Genomic DNA, 21,684 nt, shown 5'->3' on the forward strand with positions numbered 1-21,684 from the left:
TTTAATTCGCTAATTGCATCGGTTGCATTCTGGACAGCGCTGAGTCGAGGGTTTTCCGGGAATATGATGACTTAACTCAATGCAAGAATTTATTTCGGAACCCAGTCCAGATCCAATATAGAAAAGTTGCCCAAACTGGTCCTACCGGGAATCAAATCCGGAACCTCCTCATTCAGCGTCCAGAGTTCAAAACGTTCTACCACCGAGGTCGTTATGTAAAATTAATTGTGTATTTTCGCATTTTTAGTGAATCCAATAACACGCATGTATTTGTATTATTTTACTTGTATCTTATCATTTTCAGAAATAAGCGGAAATTAATCTACCAATTTTTTTGCCGAATTACTAAATTACCAGGAGCCCATAATAGTTCAAAAGTACTTAACAATACTGCGTTACTGGCGCCGACGGCATGCATTGTCGGGATTCAATAAAGCTGGCGTCACGTTGTCGGCGAGGGAGCACCAATAACTATAGTGGCATGAATGGCGTAATATTGCTGTGTGCAATGAAACTCGGGAGATTGTTACGTAACTGTGGGGTTTGGGACATAATATTACTACCATACTTTGGCAATAATATCAGAACGAAAAATTGTACAATATTAATTTTGAACAAGTTTTTATTGAATGTCAGGATGGTTCACCGCCATGATATTCAATTCGATTTTTTTGTGAAATTACTCCACTACTTTCTCATAATTATTAATGCGAAGATCGAACACTTAGAAAAAATAGATTTCTCACAGATGGCGCTACGGCTAAACAGTCGTTAAAATCCAATACAAAGATGTGCCACCGCACATGAAGAAGTTCGAGAGGAATGCTGACTGATCTGTAGTTCATTTTGTAACAACGGTAGGTTTGGCAAAAGGACGCTGGTTCAAGTCCCGTCGGAACGAAGTAATTTTTCTTTGTATTTACAAAAACAAACTAGTAGAGTATTTTTGCAGAAAATACATGAATGTCATGGTAGTAAAAATATATTCAATAAAAAAATTACACTATTTTTTTGTTCAACCGATTTAATTTCTCCTTGTATGGGTTTGCATTAATACGGGCTCCTGGTAACTTTCATTAAACCTCTGTTATTGAGAACCCCTTCAAGCACCGAAGAAAATTATAATTGACTTTCTAGGAGTCACTGTCGACATGGAGAAGTATAGAGCAAGATTAATTCGAACACAATCATTCGTTCTCTACAACTTTATATATGCCGCTACACGACATTTTTGATTGGCAGAAAGAATCCAGGATTGACTTGCGATTTACTTTGAAATATTTTATTTTTATTGAATTTTCTTCTGAAAATACTCTACTAATTTGGTTTTATTAATAAATAAATAATAATTATTATAAGACAATATCACACACGTTTCTTTGTTTCGAAAGTAAGTCACTAAAGCACATGCGTTATGGAAATTGGAAACAACTACGGTACCACTAACACCGTCACCCGAAGCAATATAGAAAATTTAGTTTTTCTTCTGCAAGGTAATCGTACACAAGAGCTTAGAGATGGCGATACCGTGAAAACCGGTGTGTAAGCCAATCGATCACGAAGGACGTATAATTAATAAGACAGCGTCTATAGCCACGTCGAGGCAACGAACGCTGGTTCAAATACAGTCGGATCCTAGGATTTTTTCTTTGTATTTGATCTTTGAATAATAATTTTACTTTGATAGATTCAAAGTCAGTGATATACACATTTCCATGATGATTGGTTGTTATACGGACAAAACAAAGTACTGACATTATATTATCGGTGGCCCACGCGTTCTTTTCAATAATTTAAAAATATATAACCGCAGTGTCCATTGTATTGCTTTAAACAAGCCATTGCGACGCCGAGAATCAATATGACAATAGCAAGTTAATAAGAGTTCACTTTATTGAAAGAATTCTCTCGACAAAGAGCCATCTTTATTGAATCTCGCTGCATAATGCGGGCGAAGCACATAGCTCCTTTTAAAGTTTTTAAATAAAGCGATAACCCTCAAACTCAACGAATGTTATTCGAAAACGAAATAAATGTTACGAATCGGACTACCTCATCTTCTTACTTTCCCATGGGTGTCATTTAAAGCTACATAAATGGCACATGGCACGTTTTTAGTAGCAATAGAGCTCTTTGTGAAAGAATTCGTCCAGAGAAGTATTGCCACCTTACCTACTTCTGCCGCCAAGCAGTAATGTGAGCATTACAGCAGCGTTCCAGTTTTAAGAGTCTGTAGTACCTACCTCAAATGGCTTTGGTTTGATTCTGCATAACAGTGAAAAATTAAGGATATACACTGATTACCATAAGGTGTGAAAATACTATTCCTAAAAATTTTCACGATACAAAAAACACACATATTTACCTCGAAATTTTACAAGAAAACCACTGTATCCAATAGGTAATTTACATATAAGTAATATCATTATTATTGGAAATGGATGCGTTTCGGGCCCTTTACGTCGGTTTGTTTGAAAAAACAAATATACGCGATTTAAACCCGGAAAAATAGTTGCATTTCCTATGTGTAACAATCGCGAAAACCTAAGAACTCGATATCATTATTATTGTTTCTTTATATCAACTGAACTAAATAGAACATGTATTTTTTTTTTCGGTACTAAGTGATGAGACGAACAAGTCGTGCGCCTGCTGGTAAACGACATGCCCGTCCATAACAGAAAATGTATGCCTGTCCATGTTACGCTATACGATTTACATTTTTCAAACGGCTTTAAATTCCATTGTGAAAAAATAATTTCTGAAATAAAGCCAATGTCCCTGCTGCTCGACCCAAGCAAATGAATCGTTTTAGTACGGGAAAAATTTGCAGGTAGGATCGACTCTTAAGGGGTGCTGATGAAATTACAGGCATATGGAACTTGCGTGACGGGCGCAATGGCAGTGTCCCACAGATCTTTGCGATTTAAAGCTCTGAGCAGCACTACAACTAGTGGTAGCAACCGTTTTAATTTTATTAATGAATATATTGTTGAAATAACTTTTTTTTGTCACACACTCAGAACCCCACACTAGGGAAACCCTGTATCGCGGGTGCCATGGACACACACATAGACTACCACAACTTATACCCAAACTCACGAGAGAGATAAATGTAGGGGCCATACAAATCCCGAAGCCCGAGAATCGAACCCGGGTCCTCTGCGTGGCACTCCAGCAAGGTAACCGTTCGGCCACGGAGGCTGTTATGTCGTGATTGATTCTATCAAGATTCTTGATGGGCCCACTTTATGAAAGACAATTTTTTTCAGTGTAGAACAGAATGAAAAAGATCCTACGACTTATGCCAAAACTTATTACCAAACTTACTTACTTGACTTATTACCAAAGCTTTAACGATATTAAATTGCCATTTTCCATTAGATGAGCCATCTGACTTATTGCCGCTAAAATCCACAACAAGAGCTATGTATCCAATTTTCTGACTCGAGTCGCACACAAAACGGTTAACAAAAACTATTTCTCATCCCCAGGCGCATTGTCGTTCCAAACCTGTGAGGAACGATAAGAGCCCTTACACACAGCCATAACCGATATTTATGACTCCAATTTACAACAAGCACGTATAGGCCCTTGCCTCCACAATGGTCAATAGACCGTTTGATACAGGTTGTCTACTTATTAGTTTAGCTTCTAATAAAATTATTATAAATTAAATAATAACATATAATTTACATTGCTTCAGAAAATCATAAAACAAAATAAAGAAAAATAAAATATAATAATTTTGAGACAAAAGGCAGAGGTTCCGCTTCTGCTGACACGGCGATGAGACCGTGCACCGCTGTTGTTCAGCCTCTCCCTAATCCACATGGTTTTGACCGGGAATCATGTCACCGAGGGCGGATGAGTACTCCCTTACAATCTAAGATTATAATATATTAACATAACAATAAAGAAAAATGTAAATTAAAAAATATGACATGCGAGTATTAATTTAAAAAAGCAAAAAAAAACAGTTCCTGGGATTCAAGCGTTTGTGTTGTGAACTTGATTTCAGTTATTATTGTTACTATTACGTATTAAAATTATATATATATGCTATATGATTTTATCACTTTCTAGACAAACTCGTCATATACTAGGAACAGCGGTTTGTATTTTAGTATATAAATTATATTCAGCATATACCACACATATAGGTAAACAAACGTGGGGTTTGAGTTTGGCGAGATTTTTATTTATCAAGTCATATTAATGTTTGTGTCAGACGTAGATGTTTTCTTAACAAAATCTTTTAAAGTTACGCATATGTTTGCCGCGTGAACATTGTTTACGCCATGTGTGAGGCATATTACAATGTAGAGGAAATAATTTTACAGAGAGATAACATAATTTTTCTCATACAATTATGTTCTATAGAAATATAGGTGATATTGACAAAATATACCGGAGCTATAGAAATCGATAAAAAAATTAAATATTAATATCGGGAATATCGACAACAATAAAGAATAATAATGTCTGTTTAAAGTTTCGAAGTCTAATTCTATAGTCACCCGGTATATTTGCGTGTTATCCTCAGCGTACAAAAAATAAAAAAGGTCAGCACGAAACCCTCAATGTTCATTGTAAACCCATAGCTGTATATATCCTGGAGCCATTATCCCGGTTCGTGGGATCCCAGTCGCGTCCCGACCGTTTCCGAGTGCGTGCGTGTTCCCATATGTTTCTTATCTCCTGGTACTTTTGGAACCAATAAACTAGATTAATAGTTTCAAATTTGTGAGTGCATTGTTTAGTTATCTAGAAAAAAATATTACACTTAATTTAATTCGTGCTTTTAAAAAAACGGATATGGATTTTCAGAGGTAAAAAGTTTGTAAATTATCCTAATGTTATTTCTGGGAAATCTACATAACATTTTCAATATTTGCAATTGCAAGTAAAATGTGTTGTCATTCAAATCAGTAATAATATAGCTTACGGATTAAAAGTTATGACCGCTTCGCTGAAGATAAACAGACACTGCTGATTCAGAGGCGAAGATAGAATATTATATCATGTTTTTGTTATGATTGTCTAATTTACTTTAGGTATTTCTCTAAGTGTTATTATTATGTTTGTTATGGAAAGAAGAGGGCCCTAGGCCCGAGAATCAGTATAACTCGGACGCGTGTGTGTGTTACGCTCAATAATTATAACTCATCCCCAAGCCAACGTTCATCTAACGATATCATGCTCTTAAGGGCTTAAGATTTGGCATCCTCCTTAAAGCCGTAATATACCCTCCGAAGGATCGCCGTAGACTTTAAGTTAGACCTCGCACGCACTGAGATTCTAAATGTTGCGTACGAAAATTAAATTCTGTTTTAAACAACAGTACAATCAAAACTTTTTGGTAATAACAATTCTACTAACAAATAATTTATATCTTTAATGTGCCTGTTCGTATTTTTGATTGTACAAATGTGAGTATCAGTTCTTAGGTTATCAATTAAATAATTAATTTAATGACAACAATAAATAATCAATTAATAATTTGATATAACGATGTGATTTAAAGTAAAAGTTTAATTTTAATTCACAATTGTTACTTATTGAAAATTACACTATGTATATTTTCGGGTCTAAATCGCGTATGATTGTTTTTTCAAACAAACCAACGTTTCCGGTGCCATACAGGTCCCACTGTCACGGCTGACTGAGATGGTAAAGCCATCAACTAGCTATGTATAATATTAACGCAAACCACAATATTTCGAGACCTCCAATGAACAATATGCCATCTTAATTTTTGGACCAGTTCCGTTCTTATTTTGTTTTTGTTGCTTTTTTTTACTTTTTTTATAAAGTAAGTAATATTTATTTTGTATGATTGGTACAGTATACACATGAAACTACGGTAAATTTAAGTCGGTTCTGAGAACCAAAAGGCGATGTACTATTAAAAGTATGCCTTATTTACTGTTCCATTTTTTTTAATATCTAGCGACGGGACGAATCGTGCACCTGATGGTAAGCTACACGCCTGTCCGTAACAGTTACAGTGCTACTCAGAGCTCCCGTCACCCTGAGACATGAATTGAGAAGTCTCATGTGCCTTTAATTTCACCAGCTCCCTTGCCCTTCAAAAAAACCAGAACACGGTAATGCTGACATTACTGCTTTGCGGCAGAAATAGGTAAGGCGCATGACAGTATTACCCTGGATTCTTTCACAAAAAGCTGTACTGGTACTAAATTTCCTTGAAATCTAAAATATAAACAGCTTCTAAACATGTTCTAAATATTCACAGTCAAAATATCAAATTGACTAATGGATTTGAAACGACCCATTCCTCTACCGAATGTACCAACAGTGTATAGTCGAGTGCAGTGCATGGTACAGTTGTTAAGCCAATTACTGGCCCATCGCTGAGGTCATTAGTGCGACGCAGCTGCTTTGGATATTAACTTTAGATTCCAACGACTGTTAAGCTGCTTTAAGTGTGTCGGCGGCATATTTCGTGAGCGTCTTTTACGATCTCGCAGCTCCGGTTAAACATTAGACGTTAAGAGAAGGGTCTTGAGTTCTATTGGCAATGAGTTCTAATAGCAGTATAGCTCCTTGGAAAAGAGTTTATCCAGGGATGTAAGTAAGGTGGTAGCACCTTACTTATTTCTGCCGCCAAGCAATAAAGTGAGCATTTACCGTGTTTCGATTTTAAAGGTGCTGGTGAAATTACAGGTACATGAAACTTATCAACTTATGTGTCAGGGTGATGGGTGCAGTGGCAGGCCCCTCAGATCTTTGCGTTTCAACGGACGAGGATGTGTCGTTTACACCTGATATCATGATATCACAAAAAAATATATCAAACTTGTCTGTTGGATTTTGAAATAGTTACTTAAATATTTTTTGTAATAATCTATTTATTTATTGAGCATTGAAAAAGATAAAATTAAAAACATAACATACAATTTAATTTAAAAATTTATTGGTTTAAAAATTGTGACAAAAACCCGTCATTTTTCATTTATTTTTATATATAACATATTATATATATATATATAACATATTTTTGCCAAGCGTTTCTTTTCACGCTATATATAAACATAATTATTGCGTACTATTCACCATTTAATAGGTAAATTATTCCTATTAGATGGTGATTATAGTTATTATCCCATTTCGACAAAAGACACGCCAAATGCAATACGCAGTTGGTGATTCGTTATCTAACAATAATTAGAGCGCATCCTACAATTATTCTACAAATTAAGCTAACATATATGAACCTATGTTATAACGTACTGTTGTAATTATAATTATATAATTTGAACACTAACATTGAACCACACCCGCCGGAATAAGTCTGACCCGGACAAGCCGTATATAGTAGGGTGTACAGTTCAAAGGAGTGGCACGCCCGGGATTGTGGAGAAGACCAACCAGTCGCAGCCGATTACGATTCCTAGGCTATGTAAAGCGTAATAGAAAGTAAGTTAGTGGGGCAGATAGTTATTTAGGTAGGTAGTCAGTCGTGACCATGGGATCAGTAAAGGGCCCGAAACGTTGAATTGTTTGACAAAGCAAATATACGAGATTTAGATCCGAAAAAAAATTGTTTAATTTCCTTTTTTGACAGGACGAACAAGTTGTGCATCTGGTGGCATGCGGTGCATTCAGACCTTTAATTCGCAATTATGTAAGGGGCACTGCCACTGTGCCCGTCATCTTGGGACAGAAGTTGTCATTCAAAACCGGAACGTAGTACTGTTCACATTACTGCTTGGCGGCAGAAGTAGATAAGGTGCCAGTACTTCCCTGGACGAACTCTTTCACAAGAAGCTCTACTGGTACTAAACGTGTAATCGCGGAAACCTAAGAACTTGCTGGTTAGGTACTGTTATTAGGCATGAGCGTTGGTACTGTGGGCTTCGTGCTGCCGTAGTGGTTCATCTTGGGTGGAATGGTGTCCTCGTCCATAGAAATATCTTGAGCTGCTTGCCTAAATTTATCTTTATATTTGGTTAGTTCTATCTGTGTCGTTTTTGTTACTTTGATAGTATTCCATATCGTGGTTTAAGGAGTCGTTCCAGGTGAATATGAGTCTTCCAACTTTGATTTCTGGAGCTCTTAGTGTAATGAATCGCCTCAAAATATACCTACAAATAGTTATTAAAACAATATATTGTTCTTCTACTTCACATAATTATTATTTTGACGAACCGATGGAACAGCTGATGTAGTTCTATATAGGAGTCATATTGTAAATTTATAGAACTAAAGACGTTGCTACAATGATAACGTAAACAAATAACAACCAAACTCAAACTCATATAATCTTTATTTCCTACGTAAGTAATTTACACTTGAAATCATCACATTTATTAAACTCTACAACTCTTCATAAGACAGATACCCCTGAGGAGAATGTGTAAGAAACTCTAGGAGCTGCCCTTTGTAAATAAACATTTGTACACATCATTTACAATATTCTTCTTCCTTTCATCTCCGTTACCAGTGACTTCGTTGTTTACTCTCTTCATACGTTATCTTCTTAATGGATAATGTGAAAGGTATGCAGAACAAAAGTTTCCAGACTTTTTTGTCTCATCACATGTATTTTTCTTCTATTTTGGTAGACTCCCTGCCTCTCTAATATTGAATTTTTACAAATTCATTAACTTCAATTACGTATTTGACAGCTGACACTACTAACATAAGGTTTAACTGTAGAATGAGAACTGAGAAACTAACCTAACCTATGTATTTTTTAGTTTCTGTCAAGATTCTTACACAATATAATAATCAACATTAACATCTGTATCGTACCTCTTGATATTTATGTTGATTACAATTACAATCCACTATCGTGGATCCCCGATTGCATCTCGAGCAATCGTTTTTGGGCCCCTTTAGGTTTAAGGAGACCCCTGAGGAGTCAATATGGACTACTTTGGAAATCATCGATGTAGAAGTCATTACTGTAAATGGATCTACGTCACACATTATTCAAGAATTATCTAGAAGTAGTTATTTGCCTTCCACATTGTTTTTGAACATTACAAAATATCATCACGAAAGTCGAACACTAACAAAAATTCCTTAGACCTGACGAACCGGATACGAACAAGCGCCTTCAACATAGCGTGCCTAAATCGAAGGATTTTTTCCTGGTATTCGATCTTTATTTATTTATTTATTTATTATGACATAGGTACAAAAAGCAAAATTTAAATATAGGCTGCATAAAACCCATTTTTAGTTTCACCGTACACCATCTCGGTAAATAAATTAAAAGTTACAAACGAAACGAATACAAAAACTATACAATAAAGAAAAATACAAACAAAAAATAATATTGATAATTACGCTAACAGACTCACTTGTAATATTGACAAAATACTTGTTATTTAAAATGTAAGTAAAATAACAATAAAGAAAAAATAGAAATAAAAAACAAAAACCTGGGTAGGTATCAGTCCCATCTGCTGTGTCTAGATTCACAATGTTTACAGTACACCAATAAAGTGACGTATTTACATTCCAGAGTTAGACAAATTTTCGGGGCGTAACACGCGGAAGTATTTTGTTTCGTTATTAATTTAATTTTTAATGCCTCTTTTTTTATATATTAATAATATTAATCATTTGTAACAAACGAGTGGAGTAATTACACAAAAAAGAATTGAATATCATAGCAGTAAAATATCGTGATATTCAATACACTTAAAATTCCAAAATATCATTCGAATATTCAACATGAGTGGCAAACCATGTTATTTAACAGCCAATAAAAAAAATACTGTAACAGTGGGACGGAAGAATGTCGTTAGGACCCCTCCATTACGGATAGTTTGTTTAACAACTCACTGACAAAACACATAGAACTTTATGGTTAAAGCAATTGATTGATAACTATCATAAAAAGGTTATAGAAACAAAGAGTTATTATGAACTAACCAATTGATGAACTCAGTGGCCCAGCATTTAGTAATATCATCATCATCAACCCATTTATAGGTCCCACTGCTGAGCACGGGTCTCCTCTCAGGCAAGGTTTTAGGCCTTAGTCCGCCACGCTGGCCCAATGCGTATTGGGAACTTCACACGTTTTGACAGGGTGAACCTTCTTTGACGTGCAGCAGCTTGATTTTGATTGCCTCTCCCGGACGGAAACTGCGGCTGTTCCGAGTCGAGGCGCATAATTACGATTCACAACTGGCCGATCGGAAACTTTTGACATTACAAATTGGAACAATAGTTGATTTAACTGTCAAATTAGAAAGATATAGTAGGAACCAGGTTCATCTTCTCGCTCGGAAACTCATCTGATTTCGAGTCTCGGGTCGGCTACGATTCGATCCAACAGCCTGCAGGTTTTATCACAATATTTTCCTTCGCCGAACAGCTTTTATTTAAATTTCGCACATACATTTTGAGAAACTCAGACCTGCGAGTCAGTATTTGAAACCACGGCCTCTGCTTGAGGGCAGATGAAACAATTAGGCTGCCACGACTTTAGTAATATGATTCCCAAGTAAGATCAATTTAAGAAACACACTTTTCTAAATTGGTTCTGATCTCAATGTTCCGCGTAGTGCGGCTGTCTTACCCATAATACTGGGAAATTTAATACCAGTTCGTCCAGGGAAGTACTGCCACCAAGCAGTAATATCAGCATTACTATGTTCCGGTTTTGAAGGGTAAGGGTGCTGGTGAAATTACAGGTACATGGGACTTGTAAACTTACGTCTCAGGCAGTGCCCCTCTCAGATCTTTGCGATGTAAAGCTCTGAGTGGCACTGCAACTGTCATGGACTGATCTCGTCACTTGATATTATGATATTTTAATATATTCTTTTATATATATATAAAAGAAAAAAAAGTAAAATTTAAATGCAATTTTTAAACTTAAACAATAGTAACACAAACCCTTGCGTCATTGTCACTGATCCTTATCTTCCACTTGTCGTCCTTACAATATCCATTCACAACAAGCTTCGTTTAGATTGCTACCACATATTACTAACAAATAGTTATTTCATTGTTTTATACCCCTATATAATAGTTTCTTAACCGACTTCAAAAAAAAGGAGGAGGTTCTCAATTCGACTGTATTTTTTTTATTTTTTTTGTATGTATGTGATGATTACTCCGGCATTTAAAGCCGATTTTGGTAGTTCTTTTTTGTTGGAAGAAAATATTCCTCCTCGAAGGGTGGCATACTCAAAAAAGGGTGGCATGAACAAAAAATACATTCCATTTGAGAACTTCCTCCTTTTTTGAAGTCAGTTAAAACTACATAGAAATCTCATACTACTTATGCTATAATATAATACTAATCTCCCTCTAAGAAGACGATATGAGGCAATGGTGTATGAAATACATTTCTTTTAATCATTATATAACTTCAGCCTACGAAAGAAAGAAAGAAAGAAAATACATTTATTTGTTTACCACAATGACACCACAAAAGACAAAAGACAAAAAAAAAGAGAAAACGGAACAAAACAGAACTAAAACAAAACACGATCAAAACATTCAACGTAAAATATAAGTATATAATTACGAAACAAACACACAAACAAACACAAAATAAAATGTATATACAAAAATTAGATAAAATTAAAACAGGAACTATTCACACAAATAATAAAAAGAAGACTAAATATTGAGATACCTTGTGTGGTGCCAGTCGCGGTAACAAAAGGGTCACAAACTCAGTATATGCTGGAAAACGCAACGCGTTCCCAGCACTGATTTTCAGTTAAGACCCTTAGTGAGGTCACGTACATCATTACGTAATATTTTTTACTAAATTGTATGTCGTTATTTTTAATGTCATCAGCTTTTATATTGTGTCAGGCTGTCTTGTACTAAAAAAGATAGATCTGTATGAATAAATTGAAAGCCAAGAGTTAACACTCAACGGCTTATTTTATCCAATTTAAAGAATCAATCTGAAGACTGTCGCTTTCATTCACGGGCTGAAAGGAGGTCGACGGCTCTATTGATAAAAGCGCGACAATCGACGCATCCTGCGCGCTCAATTGCCCGCGCGCATGCGAAACGACACCGTGCGTCGCGCACATGCGCACCACCTTGTGTTGAAGTCCAGATTCAGCCTTCAAAAGCCAAATTGTACAGTACCATTTAACAAATAATTGCGACCATTACTATATATACCATTACTGAATTTGTTTCATAAATTCCTGTTCTTATCATAACTAACGTTATCGACATGTTTAGTGAAATTGAGTTATTAACATACTTAGAATAATAATCAAAACTGCTTTTATCCCCCTTTGAGTAGTTTTTTTAATATCGTATTTAGTTTAAGTTGTATTGTAGTTTATGCAAAATCAGCGTAATTGAATTTTGATTCTTTTATTTATTTATTTATTTTTTCACAAAATTCTTTTTATTTTTGTTTTTTTTTTTCGAATTTTGTTCTTTGTTTGTTTTACAAAATTTGAAGAGCATAATATTAGTAAATAAATACGGTTGCTTACAAAAAATAACATAAAATTACCAAAGAATAAAGTTGGCGTAATGTTCATTGGAGGTATCGAAAGATTCTTATATTTAAATAAAAATATCGAAGTCTGCAAAATTGCGTTGTTGATTGTAGACGAAGACTGTTGCTGATTTATATTTGTGTCTACATTCACATCTGTAATTAATTAATTTTTTTTAATGTTAAATTATTTGTGAAAGAAACGCGTTTGCGTTAGTTACGACAAGGCTTAATCTTACACTGCTCTTTAAAATATTTTCATAAAAATTTAAAAAATAAGAAAGTCAAAGCTTATTACAGATACACACATCCAAAAGGAAACTTAAATGAAAAGGTCCCTTAGAGAAATCAATGTATAGCCTATGTAACCGAACACATCGTCAACACATCCGTCCCACTGCAAAGGCCATTTGGGGACCTGTGTTGCTGCCACACATAGGAAAATGTCCCATTCCGTAACGAATCCCTTTTATTCCGTATTCGAGCATCATCACAGCATTGTTTCATTGGCCATGCATGACCAGTGACGTACGAGGTCAACTAACTCAGCAGGATGGGGGACGTAAAGAGGGCACTGAATTAATTGTACGCTAACTGTCGTGTGATATAGTGACGTTTCGTAATAGAGGACGTGAAATTCTAGCTTGTGTTATAAAATTGTTCGCAATGAGATTTTGAAATAGGACATTTATGTTCAACCTGAACATTCCTTTACCTATTGTGAATAATATAACTAGCAATGAAGAGCTATGTCGGTATGTAGATACCTAGTTATTTAGATATCTGTATGTGAACTTGTAAAACCTTAGAATAGTTCAAAGGATTTGTTTGTATTTTATTCCATACTAGCTGTTGCCCGCGACCATATATTTTGATACTGTAGCCTACCTTTATTTGGGGATTGTTTTGAAAAACCCTGAGACACGTTTTTATTTATTTTATATTTAAAATATTTATAAACTAAGTTGGAAATAAATCGCAATACGCGTTAAAAAGTTCCCACACAAATTTTAATACCCCATTTCACCGCTACTTAGGGGTAGTTTTGAAAAAATGTCATGTCAATTTTTACCAGTTGCATTATAGAATATTTATACATGTTTCATCTTCCCAGGGCGACATTCAAACCATATTTGTATTGCAAAAACGAGCGATTCGTTGTGTACCATTCAGGCTCTCGGGTTTACCTCAGATAAATGTTTAAGTAGACTGGTATCATGACTGTGGCATCACAGTATATTTACTCAAATATTTTATATGCCCGTAAAAATATAGATAATTTCAAGAAGACAGGAGATATTCATAATATTAAACTTAGAGCTAAGTATAAACGCACGGTACCACGATTTCACTTAACCGAGGTAAACCCTTTTATGGGGACCTGTATACATTTTTACAATAGGATTCCGGAGCATATATTAAGATTATCATTTCCTAAGTTTAAAAACTACATTAAAAATATTTTAATTGAAAAGTCATAAGTATTACAAAATTGAAGACTACGTGTTAGATAAAGATGTATGGAGAGACGACATGGCTCCTGATTCCACACAAATTTGATTCAAAGTACATTCCATAGCATTCAAGTTTATTTGAAAAGAGCAATCCCTAGAGTTTCTTGCTCGTTCTTTTCAGGGAAGTCAGCGTGGTGAATGAGCAGTAGCTTAAATATGACATTTTCAAGTGTAACTTTATTTTACCTATGGAATAAATGATTCTTTGACTTTGACTTTGTAAGTTCAAGGAATACCATTTTTCATATAAACATTACAATTTTTCACTTTAATTTCGAATAATCCGTTCTTAGTAAGTCTACACTAAATAAAAGTAACATAAACTCAAGTTTTCTTGTGTGTAGTACATATAGTTTTTATTGGGCGCACATCTGCCAGTGAATTACTCCTGGAGCAAGCCAGACGGCTTTACTCCTTTGTATATTATAGATTCCAAATCCAATAGTCTCATACCATTACTTTCAGAGAGCGATGGTCAAACAAGTCATTTAATTAAAATTTAAAACAATGGATACAGACATAAAATAATTGTGTAATAACCAAAAACATAAGTACCTATATAAAAACTGTTTCGGAACTGTAAATGATGGAAAGGAAGAAGTGTTAAGTGAAGATGAGACTAACTGTGGACAATCTGTCGAGAACTATAAGGACTCCAGTATGGTGCTTAATAGTGATCATGGTGATTATAGCGGTGGAAGTGAGCAGCTTGAATGGACCCAATGTCTGCATTGAGAAGCAAAAGTGAGTATTTCAGATGATTTTAGTTATAACGAAAATTCAACATTCAATTAATTTCACTAAATAACAAATAGCCAAAGTGAACTTTGAGCGAATTTTGAATAACTTTGGAACTAGGTTTTATTTTATAATGTATCGAAATCCATGTATCAAGATAAATATAACACCAGTGTGCAACGGCTCTAGTGGTCAGAAACCAGGAAAAATTATGCCAATATTTTTTTAATTTCCGCAAACTTTATAATCTGGCAGTTAGAAAACTACCACCAACTAATAAGAGAGTACATGACGCTGCCTACAAACATTGACGTATCCCGAATATAGAGGCATAAGATTTTAAAAACTTCTATACCTATCGAGTTCTTAGGTTTTTGTGGTATTACACATTGGAAATGAAACAATTTTATCGCATCTAAATAGTGTATATTTGTTTTTCCAAACAAGCCAACGTTACAGACCTTTTACAGGTCCTATAGTGACCACTGACTTGGAACCTGAAATATACGTGATTAACATCCGAAAAAAATTGTTTTACTCCTGTATTTGTCATTGCGATGGCTCTCCCTACCTTTCAATCTACACACCAATACTGATTTGCGGTAGAATTTGAAACAGTAGTAGGTACCCTCACCCCTAGTGTGACTATTACAGTATCTTCAGCTCTCGTTGTATTTTGGTAAAAAATAATAATTTCTCAATGCGATTTACTTGCAGGTACAACATAACAAAACGTGTGAAGTACCGAGCACCGATGTCCGTTCGTACGTACGTGTGGTGCTTCGCAATGCCCCCAAGATGCTCACGGTGGAATACCGAGATGAGGGATCTAACCAGACTCGAAGTAAGTTCAACAGATTAGATGTATAATGGTCTGATAGTGATCTGGGGAGGATGAAGTTTAGAAACTTTTATGAAAAATAATTAGTAAGATCTCTAGTAGATGATTATAAGGTAGATTTGATTATAGGTTTGATTACTACACAAAGCTGATAAAATGTTGATAAAGTAAATTTTCTTTGATGCAATACATAATTTCAAAAGAACTGGGGTAATAATCCATAAAACTTTTACGACGAATCATCGCCATCGATCCAGTTTTTCTCAAGGATAAACATAAGCAAATAACTGTAATCGATGGAATGTAATAATATCGCAGAAAAACATGACCACGCATAATTTGTTTGCCAATTAATCAATAGGTATGATATGATGAAGGTGAACAACATATTTTCATTCAAAAGTGTCTCACTTTACTTCACTTTTTAAAATTACGGAGTTGGATACTATTGCCAACTCAAGGTTATGAAATCCAATTTTATAAAAATAAAAGTAAAAAAGTGGCAACACGTTTTCTTGCTTGCTTGGCAATAAAAAGAGTATAAACTATTGATAAAATTTATAGTTGCTGTTATTGCAACCCTGTTTTACGTCTTATAATGAGTGCTAAGCAGAAAGAGAAAGAAAACATTTGAAAAATATTGTTAATCCGTACAAATTAATCAGTCCATGAAATCCTTTAAACGAATTTACAATCTTCTTCCTAACATACCGTATAACGATTACGTCTCAGATCGTTACGCTGAACACAAGTGAAAAGTATTTCACATACTTCTGCAAACAATTATGAACCACACCTTTTTATTGTCAATATAAATAATACTCTAAGATAAGTAGATAAATATATAGGAATCTACAATAATAAGCATAACTTAAATTTCCAGACAGAAGAACGAACAGCAGAGATGGTTGTATGTTGTCCCGGATACAAAATGAAAGATATCTCCTGCGTTCCTATTTGCCCGCATGGAAAGACTGGACATGGATGTACCGAAGGTAAATACATAATTCATCCGTGTCAAGTCAGAAACAATTATTCCGAAATTCTAAATAAAGTCCGAATTTTTAACAAACTTCAAAAAAAGGAGGAGGTTCTCAATTCGATTGTATTTTTTTAAATTTAAGTTCCGTAATAACTCTATGGGAAGAGGATACATCAGTAGTGGTCCCATTTAAATTTGAAGAAAATATTCCACCTCTAAGGGTGGCAAACTATGGGATGAATGGCTTTTGAGTTCGATTTTTTTACTACTCTGTACTGAGAATATATGCACACACTTTTCAAAACCTCTACAGACTGTCCACCGAACAAATGGGGCCCCAGCTGCGTAAATGACTGCAGAAAATGCAAGAATGGTATTTGTTCACCAATTACAGGAGAATGCCTATGCCAAGATGGATGGCAAGGTGAGAGGTGGGTTCCCACTTTTATTATTTACTCCTTTAAACTTCACATATACTATAGCTAATGTACTCATTTAGCCGACGACTATTTACGTTACAATCATTTTCATCATCAATTGCCACATTAGAAAAAGCTTAAAAAACATAAATTGAGATCAAGTTGTTTAGAACAACTTCTATAAAATAAAAATATCAAGTTTACTAAAACACCCAGCACTAAAAAATCCGTAAAGGCGAATCAACTGCGAATCAAACCATACTGCGAGATACATTGTATAGCTTTGACTAACCAGGTCAACCGGGACAAAGGGGGCGGGAACAAAGTTAGACGCCATGTAAAATTAAAAGCTGCATGATAAATTACATTTACCAAGTTTATACAATGAGAGGATTTCTTGATGATCAATCCTTCCTCGACCTTGTTTAACTAGAAATGAATTTATTATCCCAATTCCAGAGATCCTTCATGATATTTTTAAATTAAAAATTCTTTACTATTTTTAACAGACTTCAAAAAAAGAAGGTTCTATTTTTTTGTATGTATGTTATGCGATTACTCATTTGTGAACCGATTTTGATGATTATTTTTTTTGTCGGAAAAAAATATTCCACCTCTAAGGGTGGCACAATGAATCCAGTTTCGAGCACTTTCCGGTAACTGATTCCAATGAAACTTGGCAAATACTTAGTTGTAATACCATACCAACCATACCATATCATATACCATATACCATACCATACCAACTTTTGTCGTCGGTTTTTTTTATAAAAAGTTAATATTGAAGTTGTTATTTTTGTTGGAATTCAAGGAACGCTTGTAAGGCCTTTTACCTATAAAACACATTATAGTGTTAGTTGAACTGTACTAAACTGAATTACTTCCACATTGTCATCTAATTTAGTCTGGGAAAGGGATCGGAGCCATCAAATTTCCCTTGAGAGTACCTATTTACGAAAATGGCGTTGTAGCCGACGTCTGTTTAATGAGAAGTAATTGGCTTAATCAGCTTCCCTTTCTCGAACACGGCCACATTTGCCTAATTGGAAATCAAATTTACCTGACTGTTGAAAAGAGTGACCTAGTAACTTGTAAGGAGTTTAGAAATATAGTATAAATAATATTATTATATAATAATATATTTTAATAAATCACATAAATAGATAGCCTTAATAGGTGCTTAATCATTACATCAACGGAATCAGATGTTCAGGAGTCATGTTTTATGTTTCAGTTGCGATATCATCATTCCTACAACAACGCCTGCGGTGCCAATGATGGAGCAAATACTAACATCTGTAAAAACTACCGCTTCTACTAAAACTACTTCCCTATCTACAATCACACCTACAACTATTAGAAGTACCACTATTGTGGTTGCTACATCTACGTTACCAACGACTACTATGGTTTTGTCTACGAAAGCAACTGTTCCTAATACTACAATAACTTCTACTACAAACACAATGGACGAATCAAAAACCACTACTACAGTTTCCAAACCTGCTATTGTATACAAGAACATGAGTTTGTCCGATATTTCTAAGATGGCAGCATACAATCCTGTCAACAACGATGAGAAAACTGATGTACATTTGATTAAGAGTGTACCTGTTAATCAAACAAAAACGAAAGATACGTTTAAAACAGTACCAACTACAAGTATAACGTTAAGTTCTGAATCTGCAACATCAAACGCCGCTACGGAACATAAAATGTTACTAACAACTCTTACTGAGATAAGAGCATCGACAGCAGTAACAACAATGTTAACTACAGTTATTCCAAAGACATCCCCTACCACTGAAAAAATAACAACAAGCGAATTAGAAAAAACTACAACAAGAACGGAAATAACAAGACAACCCGAAATGACTGTTAGACAACCAACTACTATCAAGTTCAAACCAAAGGAAATATGGATACGACCAGCTCAAAAAGGTGAACCTCCTATAATTGAATCTAAAATCAAAGCAAACCACGATATACCACATTCAAGATCTAAAACTAGAGAAGTTTCAACAGCTGCGACTACACCTAAGACTATCGTAGTTTCTATAATACCCACATCAGTTTCCTACACATCGTTTAAAAGGATAGCGTTAACAAGTGCATTGCATACATCTCCGAAAATCAATGCAAGTATTAAACCTAATATTACCCAATCCATGGATCAAAGCTTTACGAAACCGATAACCATAAAAACAACAACTTCAACGCCTTTCACAATCAAAGTTTCATCGAGAAAACCAAATTCATCAAAGTCAATCAACACATTGTTACTTCAAAATGTAACTCGAACCAAATCATACACATCATTCGGCACCAAAGGAACATTTAAGGCAACCACTCTGCCTGCAGCACCAACAACTAACAGCATGCCAGACGCGTGGAATGCTAACAAAAAACTGAATTCTTCTTTATTAACAACCGTTTCCTATCCTTCGACTAATGTGAATCCAACGACAAGAAAGCAAACTATCACTTCCCAACTTTCCACACGTAGTCATCGAATAACTACCATTAAAACCTATTCTACATTGGGAACCGTACCAACAAGAACATCCACTGCCTATAATTCTATAAATAAGCAGTACGTAACAGTTACACAAAGAAATATAACAATGAATTCTATAACCTCTAGAGTGACAGAAGTACCACAAGTAACAAAAACGCTTGTTAGAAAACAAGCTGCCACTAACGTTTCCAAGCAAAATCTAACAAACACTAACGCAAAAACTAATACTGTAACCGAAGATCCAACAAAGGGTGAAGAAACTTTTCATATTTTGACAGAACCAGAACACATAACTGCCGTAATGGGAGACAAAGAAAAGGACCGCCCGTCAGTAGATCTCATATCTGTTATAAGTATTGCTGGAGGAGTAATGATGGCAATTATTACAGTAGCTGTGATTATAGTAATGGTAGAAAGGTGTAAGAAACCGAGATACGAAGATGTAAGGAAATATAATGATATTCGAATGCAGGTCTTGATAGATAATAATGATGTCCCACCGCCGCCGTATGTGAGAAGCATCTTTCATACTCCTTTACCAGGTAAGAAAATCAATAACTGAAGCAGATCCTTATTTTTGTCGAGTTGTTCATCGGCCCATTAGCTCAGTTGGTTAGAGCGTCGTGCTAATAACGCGAAGGTCGCGGGTTCGATCCCCTCATGGGCCATGGGTTTTTTCCATTTTTTTTTTTCTATTTATATTTATATTGGTGACCTTTTTTATACTTTTTAGAACCTCCAACTTCAGAAAAATGTCACTACCAACCAATTTCAACTCTGGATCGAAATCTCAAGCAATTCATGAGGCCGGTTGTTGTTCAAACAATTTCACCCCTTATGCTAGAAAATTTTCGAGGTAAAAATGTTTATTTTTCTTCAAAATATCATTGGTACATAGAACGTTCCAGTTTAAATAAAAATTCCGTTTTTATAGGTATTCTGGAATGCCATTATGACCATTTACCAAGACGAAGTCACGACTTAGACACTATGCAAGCGCGTTGCTCAGTGCCGCCATCTGTAAGCGAGCGCGAAGAACTGCTTCCTCAACGTGTCCACTCGCTAACTGACTCTGATATCGAAGCTATGAAATGTGAAGCAAAACAAGACGTTATTGATAACACAACATCAGAACCATTATATGCTGAAATACCTTGTTGGCGACCACCCTCAGAGCATGCAATAGAAGTTGTTAATCTAAACGGCGAAGCAGTAACCGAATTATGACCTGAATATATTTAAAATGTTCAAACAAAAGTAAAGACACCGCTCGTTCAAGTACACTCGGGGCACGCTAGATGGCGCTGTACTATGAAATTATGATTTGTTCTCTTTTGGTAAATTATTTTATATCGTGTTCTACTTGCCAAAGATTAGTGTTATGTAAAAGTAATTATGTTACGTTAGTAGTAAATGGTGTAAGTTTATCGCCTTTTGTATTATTTCCCATAGGTATTCCACTTTCCACATCCAAGTAAAAGCTGTTACCTTAAAACCAACCATTTATAGTTGTCAAATGTAGGAAAAACCCCAAAACGAATCGGAGAAAAAACGAATGTATTCAAATTTAACTTAAAGTTTATAACATATAACAAGCTAAAGTTCGTGGAAATCGCACTAGTATTGAGGAAAGATAACTCATCGAGGTCACAATCGTGTGTGGGCAGATCACATCATACCTAATTCAATTTATCTCTATTTACTTCCCTTTGACACAATATTAACTTGTTTTAATTGCATTTAGACAAAAAAAAATACGTGCCAGAAATTATAGAGCTTTGATATGTAGGTACAGAACAACTTTTTTAACAAATAATTAATATTGTACCAAGACTTTTAATAATTACAATCACATTTTAATGGTGTCACGTGCTTCATAATTATGCAAACAAAACATAACTGCAGAAAAGGGAGCAAGTTCTCATAGACAATTATTAAGTTGCAAAAAAATTTGAAAAAGCAGTAGTATGAATCTGAAAGGGGCTAGGTAAACCCTCTATCACAGGTGCCATAGACGCACACATAGACCACAAATCACACACAAACTCACGAAAAAAATAAACCATAGAAATATTTTTCCCGGCCCGAGAATCGAACCCGGGTCCTCTGCGTGGCAGTCCAGCATGATTGCCACTCGACAACGGAGGCGGAGGCAATTGAATTTGTTTGCGTTTCCGAACATGTTTTAGATTAAATTTATTTC

General features: G+C 35.1%; 1 protein-coding gene and 1 non-coding gene across 3 annotated transcripts; both read left to right on the forward strand.

Moving 5' to 3' along the window:
- The first annotated feature begins 4,626 nt into the window (after positions 1-4,626).
- Positions 4,627-20,845, forward strand: LOC113231705. Of its 2 annotated transcripts, XM_026466183.1 has the most exons (9): positions 4,627-4,746; positions 14,449-14,727; positions 15,439-15,565; positions 16,446-16,557; positions 16,858-16,975; positions 18,198-18,904; positions 19,760-20,023; positions 20,215-20,337; positions 20,416-20,845. In XM_026466183.1, exons 2-9 carry the CDS (start codon positions 14,597-14,599, stop codon positions 20,706-20,708), a joined length of 1,875 nt encoding a protein of 624 aa, XP_026321968.1. In that variant the 5' UTR covers positions 4,627-4,746; positions 14,449-14,596; the 3' UTR covers positions 20,709-20,845. The 2 variants fall into 2 exon arrangements, with proteins under 2 accessions (XP_026321968.1, XP_026321969.1); XM_026466184.1 differs by lacking the exon at positions 18,198-18,904 and having other exon boundaries at positions 16,858-16,968; positions 20,416-20,843.
- On the forward strand, positions 20,076-20,149 carry Trnai-aau. The gene has a single exon. It is a non-coding gene; the product is annotated as a tRNA-Ile (tRNA).
- Positions 20,846-21,684: the final 839 nt, after the last annotated feature.

Source organism: Hyposmocoma kahamanoa, unplaced genomic scaffold (genome assembly GCF_003589595.1).
Source record: "Hyposmocoma kahamanoa isolate Upper Pololo Valley unplaced genomic scaffold, ASM358959v1 66, whole genome shotgun sequence".
Taxonomy (NCBI): domain Eukaryota; kingdom Metazoa; phylum Arthropoda; class Insecta; order Lepidoptera; family Cosmopterigidae; genus Hyposmocoma; species Hyposmocoma kahamanoa.

What these genes read in the sequence shown, in the direction of transcription:
- LOC113231705 (XM_026466183.1), top strand. Translation starts at nt 14,597, where the DNA reads ATGAGACTAACTGTGGACAATCTGTCGAGAACTATAAGGACTCCAGTA. An exon ending in GGGATCTAACCAGACTCGAA is followed by an intron (nt 15,566 to 16,445) that starts GTAAGTTCAACA and finishes TTAAATTTCCAG; the next exon opens with ACAGAAGAACGAACAGCAGA. An exon ending in CTTTCATACTCCTTTACCAG is followed by an intron (nt 20,024 to 20,214) that starts GTAAGAAAATCA and finishes TATACTTTTTAG; the next exon opens with AACCTCCAACTTCAGAAAAA.